The sequence below is a fragment of the Pisolithus orientalis genome, assembly GCF_024613125.1.
Source record: "Pisolithus orientalis strain OTSU chromosome Unknown F5J12scaffold_19, whole genome shotgun sequence".
NCBI lineage: Eukaryota > Fungi > Basidiomycota > Agaricomycetes > Boletales > Pisolithaceae > Pisolithus > Pisolithus orientalis.
Window position 1 is genome coordinate 232073 of NW_026260800.1, and position 11837 is coordinate 243909.

General features: G+C 52.0%; 3 protein-coding genes across 3 annotated transcripts; 2 read left to right on the forward strand and 1 right to left on the reverse strand.

The window, feature by feature from the left end:
- Window positions 1–8: 8 nt before the first annotated feature.
- On the reverse strand, window positions 9–4338 carry F5J12DRAFT_783656 (uncharacterized protein; the record flags this gene model as incomplete). Its single annotated transcript, XM_051742880.1, has 17 exons — window positions 9–76; window positions 134–248; window positions 305–316; window positions 377–628; window positions 666–699; window positions 747–798; window positions 966–1085; window positions 1143–1242; window positions 1289–1380; window positions 1416–1446; window positions 1561–1626; window positions 1683–1757; window positions 1815–2043; window positions 2093–2523; window positions 2679–3747; window positions 3813–3947; window positions 4220–4338. 17 exons carry the CDS (start codon window positions 4336–4338, stop codon window positions 9–11), a joined length of 3000 nt encoding a protein of 999 aa, XP_051598866.1.
- A 1466-nt stretch (window positions 4339–5804) lies between these two features.
- F5J12DRAFT_722818 (uncharacterized protein) lies at window positions 5805–7118 on the forward strand (the record flags this gene model as incomplete). Its single annotated transcript, XM_051741399.1, has 5 exons — window positions 5805–6059; window positions 6129–6262; window positions 6328–6438; window positions 6529–6578; window positions 6631–7118. The coding sequence occupies 5 exons, from the start codon at window positions 5805–5807 to the stop codon at window positions 7116–7118; spliced, it is 1038 nt and encodes a 345-aa protein (XP_051598867.1).
- Window positions 7119–8440: 1322 nt separating this feature from the next.
- F5J12DRAFT_839258 (uncharacterized protein) lies at window positions 8441–11793 on the forward strand. The gene is made up of 7 exons (XM_051746064.1): window positions 8441–8505; window positions 8562–8586; window positions 8640–8881; window positions 8948–9865; window positions 9948–10990; window positions 11053–11230; window positions 11343–11793. The coding sequence occupies exons 3-7, from the start codon at window positions 8668–8670 to the stop codon at window positions 11615–11617; spliced, it is 2628 nt and encodes an 875-aa protein (XP_051598868.1). The 5' UTR covers window positions 8441–8505; window positions 8562–8586; window positions 8640–8667; the 3' UTR covers window positions 11618–11793.
- Window positions 11794–11837: the final 44 nt, after the last annotated feature.

Consider the following 11837-nt stretch of genomic DNA (forward strand, 5'->3'; position numbering starts at 1 on the left):
ACAGGACATCACTTGCCAAGTATCTGAAATATCTCCTCTTCTGTTTCTGATGCTATAATACTTCCTGTATAGTAAGCTGTCAAAATGGAAGAGCCAAGGCTAATAATAGGCAGGGAACGCTCTAGTAGCTCACCGTCGGAAAGCTTTACCCGTCGGTTCTGTGGATCCCGTACGACCCCACCATAGAGCCCACGTTGGTTCAGTGAATAGCCCATCACATTGGCCTTTAACCTCATCGCGCGGTTAAACTTGAACCGTTCCAGTCATTCTCTCTGGCGGCCATCTTACAGAGAACGCTACTTACGATGTCGTCGCCCTACATCCCACGATGTCAGGTTAGCGAAGGTAGCACTTAACCCCAGTTTTATAAACGGACCGTGTAATAAAGCAGAGCCGCTCCTCTACTTTTCCAAGGAACACATAAGATGTCAATTCGTCTGCGTTTCGCGCCAGGATCAGGAAGTTTGCACAAGCCCCGGTAGGTTAGCTCCAGTTCCGCCGGATTGGCCGGTAAAGCCAAGTCCTCAGTCAAGATCTTGGCCGCCTGGAGGCGGTCCAACAATCGCGAGAGCACGCCTAGGGTATTGTCGTGAGTCGTAATGATTTGAGGGGGGGCGAATCGACGTGCCTGAGTGAGTGTTGCCGTCGGCAACAGGGCGAGTTACGAGGATATCGATATCCCCACAGTCGGCCTTGCCTCTGCGAAACGATTAGGACTTGCGAGTCTTGACATTTATCATCCGCACCTTCGATAACTCCCCATTATCCCAATGAATAAATTCTTATCGATCTCCAGTGCTGAGTGCCGTTATCAATACCGGGAATCAAATATCGGGAGATAGCGAAACCTATTGATTTTATGGTACTGAAAATCCTTGCAGCCTCTTCTCGCGGCATTCTCGAATTGATGTCTGTTATCAGCCTTGTAAGTACTAGTGGTATGACAGGGGTGAGACCATGCCTACCATCATAGAACTTCAGGCCAATCTCTTGCGCCGGTGATAGCCGCAAACTCTTGCTGTTTGCTTTGATATCGTCAAGCGTCCTGTGCCCGCTAGCATACCATGCAAATGCCGTGCTGCGACCTGCAAAACCAAGATTACCAAGGAATCGGAACGCAGCCGGCGACACAAATTACTTACCGACACCATAAATACCCTGAAAAAGTCTGGTAACTTCTACACCATCCGTCCGCTCATGTTCTATTCGTCTCAAGTCACCGGTGTTGATTATTTCCATGATCTACTCCTCTTAAGAGTAGAGAATCCAGAGCCTAGGTGAAACTTACCTTGAGAGCCGTCTTCTCACCCACACCACGAATAGAACGAGCTTCATTGAAAGAGGTGATCTGCTTCGGATAATTTCGTAGCGCTCGAATACCTGGGAGTGAGTGAGTTAGCGACCACCACATGAACATGCAAAGTTCTCATGCGACATTTTCCATAACTGAAAACTCGCCAACGATCATGATCAGAAGGCTTCGACTTGTGCAATTCCATAAGTTCCTGCAACTGAAACCTAATTAGCAATATGAGTGCCTATGGCCAAGACAGTACTGACCTTTTCGATAATATCTTGGTTGGCACAGGTCGTTCGTTGGGGCTCCTTCTGGTCGCAAGTAAAACCCTGGATGAAGCAAAGTTTTCAAACCATCGAACTTCGTAAGAGCCACCGTTGCCTACCTGTCTTTGAACATTTTCTTTGCGGAATTCGAATCCTTCGTCCCCGTCGTCCGATTCGGACTCATCCATCGTCCACTAGAAACAAAAAAGCTCTGCTCAAACGCTTTGTACGTCCAGCGATGATTTCCCTACCTCTGCCTCGCGCTGCGCCTTCGCTTGAGCGTAATATTCTGCCAAAGGGTCGTCGGCACCCTCGGGTGCACCAGACGCAGCTTTCCGTGTGGATAATATAGCTGGCGGACCACTCTTGATACGGGACGGCCTTTCGTTGGGTTGAAGATTGAGAGGCGGAGGCGGAAGGACCTTGGCCACGTCAGAGCACCCAACCACAACTTCTTTGCGCCTCTCCTGGGAAAAGTCGCTGCAGTGACAGTCATAATCCTGGTCTCTAAAGCCAGAAAGATACATACGAGATACGGCTGACGTCATCGTTGACGTCAATTGACGGACTGGCATTCGGAATGCGTGATCCTGGTTGTTGTCCCTGCTTAGCCTTCCGGCCGGCATGCTTATTCCACTGTCTTCCGGCATCAATACGCTGCGGGAATGCCGCATGCATGAACTCGAAGTCGAGGAGTTGCTCTTCTTCATCGCGGTCGTCCACATCCCGTGCCTTTCCGTTCCCCTTCTTATCCGTAATTAGCTTCCCGTTTCCGTTGGTTGCGCGTCCATAACCTGATAAGACCCAGGACCAAGTGACGGTAGGGATATGATCAGGTATTTCCGACAACGACTTCAACGACAAGGCTCGCAGGGTAATGTGAGGGCCCGTATCCGTCACGATGTGGGTGACAACAGCTTGGTCGTACTTAGGAGCTAGAGTACCGCCATGCTTTATGATCTACGAAGCGAGGTGTTAGATTTTCAAGAATTCGGAGTATGCATAAGCTCAACAAAGAAAAAGTGGTAAATGGGTCGAGCCAGTCATGGTGCCGTCTAAAACTCAGAGCGCGCACAGGGTGCACGATATAGAATTGGCGGGAGGATCTTACTCACATATTCCATCCGACCCCTCGTTCTGGTACTAGCGTACTGCATATCTCCACCAACATAAAATATGCATTTGCCCATCAGATAACTCGTCTTGGGGGTGACAGGAAGCATATTGGACTGCAGCTTCAGAGCGTACTCGAGGGGCGTAACGAGTGCAGGTTTCTCCTTTCCTTTCTTGCTACCTTTCGAAGTGGAACCAACCTTCTGCCTGCTGTTCACGGTCCTACGAACCTTGGCAGCTGTGCAGGTCGATCTAGAAGATGACGGTTTTTCGGCATCGGGCACGTCAGATCCTGCCTTCTTTAGGAACCTCTCGTGAGCAGGGGAGAGTCCAGGACTCGTAATGTTGCTCAAGTCTGTGTCCAATTGTGGAGGCTTAATTCCCGGTGAAGGCGTCGATAATCGTTGCACTTCCCGTTTCTCGGTGACACTTGGTGGCCGAGCGACCAACCTTACATCAGACGGAGATGGCAGAGTAGCTGGGGAGGGCAATGCAATCTGTGAAATGTCACTGTCCCTCGACTGATGTGGTGGTATATTTAGTGATCGATCTGAGCTTTCATTGGTCCTGGGCCGTTTCCCACGGGTCCTATGGGGCAACTTTTCTGTAGGAATGACGTAGGTCTTCGACCCAGTGGAAGGCGACTCTATGACGTTGAGTACAATGACTTCGGAAATATTGACTGGGCTGTGGGGCAGCTCTACGATCTGTGGAATTTCTACCCTAAAACGTGAACGAGAATGTGAGAGATCAAATTCTTGCTCCTGCGATGATGTAGCCTCTGGAATTGGTTTTGTCGCAGAGTCCTTGGGCGAAAGCGATGTATTAAATGCCATTTCGCTCCCGCACTTGAAGTCCAGAACAGCAGAGGCGTTAGCTAGGCCTTGTACACACGGTTGGGATTGTCGTTGCATCCTCATGGTCGTCCTGTCACCGAGAGCCGTGCCGAGGTCACTGGTATTCAGTGGCTTGGATACTTCGAGAACGGCGTTGCGCAACATTGCGCCCTCATGTGAAAGATCGTTCGATAAATGGCCAGCGACATTCTCGGCCATTGTCGAAGCTGGGGTGCTGCCATTCCAAAACACGGCATCTCCTCACCCATCACATATTTGAGGTGAGTAAGGACCGCGCACCTCGTGTGTAGCGGAATGTCGTGGTCCCGAGTAACACAGGTGAAAGTAATAGGAACTATATCGGGCATTCCTTCTGTTCTCATTCGCTTATCATCCGGAGGATCTTGATGACCCTCAACCCCTTTTCGTTTCAACCTGATTATTGGCGGTGTAAATAGACGCTCATCATTTGTAACGGGTCCCGCTGTGCATGCTCACCGTCTAGGCTCACTATTAGGAGTACCTGTGGCATCTGACCTTCCTAGTGGAAAATCTTGAGCTGAGAGATCAACAGGCGTAGCGGAGTGGTCATGGGTGCAGAACGGCCGCTTCGAATGAGTATGAACGTGCATGTCCTTGCTGGTACAGCCCAAGCTTCTATTCGTTTGTTGAATCGACCCGTGCGACTTCCAGACGTCTTAACATACCGTTCTGAGTGGCACCCTTGAAGACGCATGCGGATGTAGGCGTCCATGTCTTCGTCTGGTAGATTCATACACTTTTCTTGCTCTGCAAAGAATTCATCCACGTCGTTGTCCAACGGCATTGTTGTGGGGGCGTGGCGTAAATGACTTGAAAAGTCCGCGTCACAAACTTGAATGCCAGCGAGAACTGCGAATTAACGTCTGAGGCACGTGACTTGGTCGACGGTACGCACTGCTGCGACAAAATCTCGAGAAGGGAGGTAAGAAACGCGTCGCGGAAGGTGTTTCAGGGATTTGTCTGGTCCCTTGCTACTGCCTCAGATTTGGCATAGAGATTTAGGAGCAGGGGAAGGGCGAGGTCGCAGATCTGAAATAACAACCCACAGTGCAAATAAAGTTGGCAGCCGACTGCCGCAGGGTTCGCTTGATCACCCCAGCGAATGTTCCAAGCCGTGCAGAAGTGGGTCCCTGAAATGGTTTCATTTCATGATCAACACGAGTATTTTTTATGGCATAAATGATTATTTTGCAACACCTTTCTTTTACAGGTTTTCGAAATCAATGGAAAGCATAAGATTCTGGCTCAGAAATGAAAAATGACTGGAATAGTAATCGGCCGCAGCACCGTGTAGAACGTGTAGCGTGCAGAGGCAGAGAGTCTGGGAACCTGTCGATAGGACCACGGTATTTTTCTGCATGCAATTATTGGACTCATCAGCACCGTCGAGTAAAGGGATGCAACTGATACTACACCTCAACAGACCACGAGTATCCTAGCCAGCGGCGGGGCAGAGAATGGGCGTCGTGAGAGCTCCAGAGACTAGTCCTGCCACGCTTTGTTGCGTAACTGTCGCAAACTTCCAGGCAGCCAATCCAAGTCTTCCAGATCCGTCACCGCCCAGTCTTTTGGGTTGCGGGCGTCTACAGAAAACGAGTCAGCCGCACTGCATCCCGAGTCTATCCTTGTCCTGGACCCTGCTGCCCACCACATGTACTATAATGTTATCGTTGGCAAGAGGCAAACTTTCGCCCGGACGGCTCCGTTTGTAACGTAACGGCTGGCTCAATTGTTTCCCTGCCCCAGCGCTCTCCACGACATTTGTTTGTTCCCAGACACGTCCCTTGCAAATTGCCAGACGGTGATTTGAAAACTCTTCTCGTCCTTTCTTACGCCATTATTGAGCTTTGTCGCTGCCACCCGATGCCATCGCCGCAGACGAGATCTTCTACCAGCCAGCCAACCAGCCAGCTGGCAGCATCGATCAACGTGTCGACAACCCCCGGCCACAATGCGTGCGGCTGCCTATCAGGCTTCTCCGCGATCCCCCCTTGCGCATGGACTCCTGCCGCCCACGGTATATAGCTTACACCCCGCGCTGCCGTCGCTGATCATCATCTCAATCTCGACCTGCTTCCGGGGACCGGCTCATCCTCGTGCTAAACTTCTGCGTCGCTGAGTTGGTATCAGGCTATATAATAGCTCAGGACTCCACCGACATCCCAATTACGGCGACCTGCCAACAATCTATCACACCCTTCTGATCCAACCCAACCCTTTACAGCTTTTCCTCTCCCATCCACGTCGTCCATGGCGATACCGCCCAACAACAATCGTAACAGCGCCCGGGATGACGGGCCTGGTACATGGCCTTCCCATCCTTCTTCAAACAACAGATCTCAAGCGGCGGAACCCGAGGAAGACGGGCTTTCAGACGCCTCTTCTGTTCTGACACAGCTTGGAAACGACGAGTTTCCAAGACACTTCACCGAGCGCGAAGGGCGTCTCTTCCATGCTCATGATGGCTCGCCGTATCCAATGCCCGTAGATGGCGGGGAACAAACGGTCAATTTTTTTCTCTCTTTTCAGCGCTATTCTAGCACCGTCCTGGGTCATTGACGAACGCCGTAACAGAGACTGGACGCACTTCACCACCTACTCTACGAGCGCTTGGACTCGCACTTCGCAGGACCCGTCGGCGACGTGCTAGCCCAAGAGCCAGGCAGGCACAGGCGCGTTTTGGATTTGTGTACCGGTACGGGTAGATGGTGAGTGATCATCTCAACCCATATAATCCGATCCGTTCTAATACCATCTGGCCTTGCTTTGGAAGGGTCATGGATATGGCAAGTATATTCCCTAACGCCAAGTTTTCTGGCATCGATATAGGTGCGATCAGAATCACTTGCGCTTACCGCTTACATACTTACCTATTCACAAACTCGTCGTTTAAAAAGTCCCTATTGCGCCGAGAACAACACCACGCAATGTTCACTTCGAGATTGCCGACGCCACACAGCCGCTCCGGTGGCAGTGACGGAACCATGGATTTTGTGCACGCACGCAACGTATCACTGGCAGTTCGTCAGTCCAGCCTGCGTGTTGCTTTATTAGCCTGATGAACCACGACAGATAGCTCACTACCCCCCGATGTTACGCGAAGCCACACGGGTTCTGCGCCGAGGAGGTCTCTTCTTCTCCGGGGAGATACTTCGCCAAGTGACGTTTGATCCGGAGTGCTTCCAGGGCGTGCCGGCCTTGGATGCGCCCCGGGCAGACAACTTTTATAGACTCATCAATAGAACGTTGGCACTTCGAGGTCTAAACAACTACACAGACAGAATTGCGGAGTTCGTTCACGCAAGCGGGCAATTTGGTGCTATCCGCCGACAAAACTATGTGATTCCGATCGGGGAATGGTCGTCGTCCCCGAGTGACCGACGTCTTGGCGTGAGGTGTCGCGACATCCTGGCCGTGTTTGCCAGAAACCTTGCTCCGATGCTCAAGGATGCTGCGCATCCAGATGAATTTATTGGAGAAATCATTGATGGGTTTGTGGATGACATTGGGAGTGTACGTGGCCTAGTTGCGGTATACCAGACCGTGTTGGCCCGCAGGTGTTAAAACGGTCAAAACGTGGTATGTTCCTGGTTCCAGTCGTGCTTCCTCGCTGTGTGCTTTACTCTCGCGTACTGTGTTGCTCTCTGTTCGTGTTCGCATTACATGTTCTCGGTCCGTGAATATCATGCTTCTTCGTTATTAGAGATTCGCCTTGTCTTGGCCGAGAACTCAGAAGATCACGACGCGAACAAGATTAGCGTCTACAGTGTGATTTAATGACCGGTTGTGACTTTGGAGGAGCGGCTCTGCTATGCTAGGGGAAGGGCTCGATATGAAAGTTACTTTCCGTCTTCCCGTTGGCATAGGCTCCGCAGGATCGTTGATTCGTTCACAGTACAGCCATCCTCGAAACGAGTCGGCGTTTACCTATCGGCGATCGGTGAGATCATCATTGTGGGCGGCCGCCGTGGCATGGGGCTGAGTGTCCGACGATCACAACGCTTAGGATGGGCGGTCTGAGTCCAGGTCAGATCGAGAGGGCGGATATAAGTACCGTCCACAGCCTTCTTGCATACAGCGATCGACACCTCGCGTGCTATCAAGCTATATTCGTACAAACATTCACCCCATATTCAAACAATCTGGAACTCCCTATTTAACTTTAAAAGCGATTCTCAAACCTCGCTTGGACTCCATGGATCAACATTATTACAACTATATTCAAAAGGGCATGGAAACTTACTTTGTGTGTGTTCAAGTGCTTGGACTTCAAGATCTAGGGATCCAGGATCCATATGCAGGCGGTGGTTTCTGAAGTGCCACTTCCGTCTCCATTTCCGGATTTGACTGGATCCGGCGACTTGACCTAACCTGAGCCCTCCGCGAGCGTACCTTGTCTTTGCTGCCTTTGCGAGGACGCTGGCCGAATATACAAGCTACTGCCACAAGCAGAGCTATGGGGTGCCAGTAAGCCAGTGTGACGTGTGTACATGTGGTAAGTTGAGAGTATTGAATGAAGCACGGGAAATGGGAACAGGCAGATACCATCAGAGGTGAATGAGGAGACAGAAAAACAGTAACCAACCTAAGAGGCCAAGTACACCAAACACACCCAGTACTAGGGCTGGTGACCTGGTTTTCGTCTGCTTGGGGGGGTCGGGAATAATAATGACGGTCATATTGTCTGTCGACGGGGAGAGTTGCGAACATCTCAAAATCCCCTCAAGGATACCTCTCAAATAACAGGGCCATTACTTTAGGAGTAGTGGTTTTGTGATTTGAGGGGTAGTAAGAGGGTGTGTACTAGGGGAACCGGATTACATGAGTAACCTGATGAAAAGCCATCAACTTCGGCGGTGGCACGGCTGACATTAGGATGAGGCCATTATGATGTGACCTTGAGGACATGTTTCCCTTCAAGGGACTGGGAAGGATATTCTGACCCGTGCCTGTGTGTTACATACACAACTGACAAATGGGCAAACATTAATGTTATTATCTTATCAGCGGACTCGGCCGATGGGTCTTTCAGGTCGGTTCGGAGTCATTTACAGAGGAACATAACCTGAGCTGACCCTTGACTAGGACTGTCGTGCACGCAGCCCCAGCTAGGATGGCCGAGGCTGGCAAGAATGCACTGTCCATCCGTCTGACAGAGCCATTCATATTTCTGCGCACCAACGACCCTTCTGGACTCCATCCACCAGATCCAGCGGATTCACCGGGACTCGTCAGGGGACTGGTCACTCTCAATCTAGCAAAGCCGACCAGGATATCCAGCATCGAAGTCGAGCTGCAGGCAGTCGTCACTGCAACGTGGCCGGAAGGTCCGTCATACCAATTGACCTCGTTGAGCCGAGTTTGAACCACTCATCCCGTTCGTGTTTAACTAGGTATCGGCCCACGGCGGCTGGACGTAACTAACGATAATACCGTCTATTCTGCCAAGACGACTTGCTTTCGTGCTGATGACCTCTCATTCGCAAGACGCGCAACTTCCGTTGGCCCCGGTCTGTTTCTCTCCAATGCAAACGACTACGATCAGGAACTTCATCCGCGCCCGCCGACCTATACCCCTTCCGCCAGCGCAAGCGCCCAACAAACACAACCCATGCGGTCTGCCCGTCATGGCAGCTGCGATTTCGTTACCCGTAATAGAGAGCCTACGCCTCCCTATACCTCTTCCCCTTCTGCGGACTCTTCCTTTGCTCTGCCCTCTGCCACTGCTTCTTCCTCCCATGTAGGTCAGCCAGGCATTCCTACTACCCTCTCGAGCGCTTCCAGTGGCGTTGGTCAGCACGATGTCACCACATCTAGACGCCCATCAAGCGAAGAAGCCTATCCATTGCCAAGACTCTCACGTGTCTCCCGGTCTCCCGAACGCGGCCGCCGCGTTAATTCACCACATAGCCGTGATACCTCGGCCCGCCGTGAGTCCGTCACCCGCACCAGCCGGGGACGCTCCCGCTTCTCCCTGTCGTCAGTGCTAGACGTCGTCAAAGAAGTCACGGGAACCGTTGGGAGGTCCAAATCGAGGAGCCCTCGCTTCGACAGCAATGGCTGTCCAGAAGAAACCGAACGAGGGAGGACAAAGGTCCGCGCGGCTGTTCCTCCTACTACGCTGGACGTGGACGCTACCCCGCACCGATCCACCTCTCAACAACCTCGCCAGACCTCCCATCCGCACTCTTATAGCTTTTTCGGTCTTGGGCGTGTTCTTGGGCTAGATCACGATGGAGATGCAGAGGACGATGCCGGACGTGGGCGCAAGCACAAGGATCATGGTGAAGGATGGAAGGAGTTCAGAGAGGGCATGTTTCATGTTCACCCATCTTTCATTTCGTATTCATTTGCGGCTAACACGCACTACCTTGTTTTTTTTTTTTTTTGCAGGTACATACACGTACCCGATCGTGTTCCCTCTCTCTCCGCATCTCCCTCCGACATACAAACTTCCATGGGCTTCCCTCTCGTATACTCTTCGCGCCGTCGTGCACCGTCCCGGGGCTTTCACATCCAAAATGACCTGTTCAAAGCCCTTCATCGTCGTTTCTGCACCAGCCGTTAGTACGAGCGAAGGTGGGGGTGCTTCTGGAGACCCAGGTCCAGTTTCCATCGATCGAGTCTGGGAAGGAAGACTCGGATACTCTATCGAGCTTCCAGGTCGGCTTCTTATCGCGGGTGCAGGTGATGAAGTCACTCATCCCGCCAATGATCACGGGGGCGGGAACGTGGGTGGATCGAGGATCAACTTGAATGGTGCCGCGCATGGCGACCGAGCCGATCTCGTCTCGTTGCGCACGTTCAATAGTGTGGAGGCACCCCAGGCGAGGATCCCTGCGGAGGGAACGATCGTTCTCGGTCTTACTTTGGTACCACTGGAGAAAGTTAAAGTGTGGCGTATCGCAGCTTTCATAGACGAGCGGGTGACATATCTCTCCAATGGTACGGCCAGCGGGCGCGACGACACGCTTCACCGCGTGGTACTGTGGAGCGTAGAGGACACTCAGTCCCCGCATGACAACGAGAGGAATGGTATGGATGCGCCTATTAGCGGTAAAGCCAAGGGGAAGGAGACAGCAAAAGCGCCAGAACCGATTCCCATCCTCCCCACGCCTCTTTCTCCACACCGATCTCCTCTCCTTCCTTATCTTCGGTCTGGTGCGGATCCCTCGGATTTGATCGGCCCTGGTCCGTATAACTTTTCGACTGTGCTATCCATCCCGGGCTGCGGGAATGCATCGTCAAAGGGACCCTTGATCACCTTCTCGATTCGTCATCGTGATGCGGGGGTTCGCGTAGAACATACTTTGCGCATTGTCATACGCGTAGAGAGGGTGGACGAGAACCACGACAGTACCTCGGATAGCGTTGAAGAGGATAGCAAGAAACAACTATTTGATATCGCGGTGCAAGTCCCCGTGGTCGTGCTTTCCGTAAGTCTCTCTCCTATAACTGCTCAGCATGCCTTGAAAGTCCTCCGGTTATGCAACTCTAGTGCCGTGCGTTGGAGTGGCAGACTCTGCCTCGGTACTGCGAAGTTCTCGATGACAACGCTGCCAGAGCCCCTGAAAGCTGTCCCTGTGCTGCACGAGTGAGAGGTGGTGTGGTCGGCGAGAGCCAACCAGAACAGCCATACACGACAAGTTCTGACGCTTCCTCATTCGAAAACGGGAGTGTCCCTCACTACATCTACGGATATACATCTACCATCGACGGCTTCTAGTTCCAGGTCGGGACTCGCTTCGCCATTGCCATGGTCTCTTCCACATGCGCCAACACCACCAGACATGCATCCTGCAAACGCCATCGTGCACAAGCAGAGTCCAAACCAAGCGGTGCGACCTGAATCCATGCTAACAGTGCCTCGAGATGCCGCACATCCTTCACATATCCCTCACCTCCACCTCCGTCCGACGCATTCCCATTCGCGAAGTCCGGCGAGAGAGCCGTTACCGACTATTACAAGGTATGAGCGATTGGTGTCCGGTCAGGAAAGTGAGGCTGGGGAAGCGCCGCCTTCGTATGAGAGCGTTGCGGGTAGTGCCAGTCTGAGTGCCTAGTAACGCGACTCAGTCTTTATGAGTGTAATAGTACGTTATAGTCTCGTTGGTGGTTTTCGGTTAGTGGGTGTGGTAGTATATTTTGTTCTGGAGAACCCAATTGTGGAGTACCATAGGCATCAGTAGTTCGTTTACGAGTTGTACTAATAGCACTTGTGTGTGCATTTCTACGCTAGTAGACCGGTGTGATCCGATGTTAGAACCGTGGTTTGGGCGCTCA

Coding starts and splice junctions, on each gene's coding strand:
- F5J12DRAFT_839258 (XM_051746064.1), top strand. CDS start 8,668: ATGGCCGAGGCTGGCAAGAATGCACTGTCCATCCGTCTGACAGAGCCA. Junction 9,866..9,947: donor ATGGAAGGAGTTCAGAGAGG/GCATGTTTCATG, acceptor TTTTTTTTGCAG/GTACATACACGTACCCGATC. Junction 10,991..11,052: donor TCCCCGTGGTCGTGCTTTCC/GTAAGTCTCTCT, acceptor ATGCAACTCTAG/TGCCGTGCGTTGGAGTGGCA.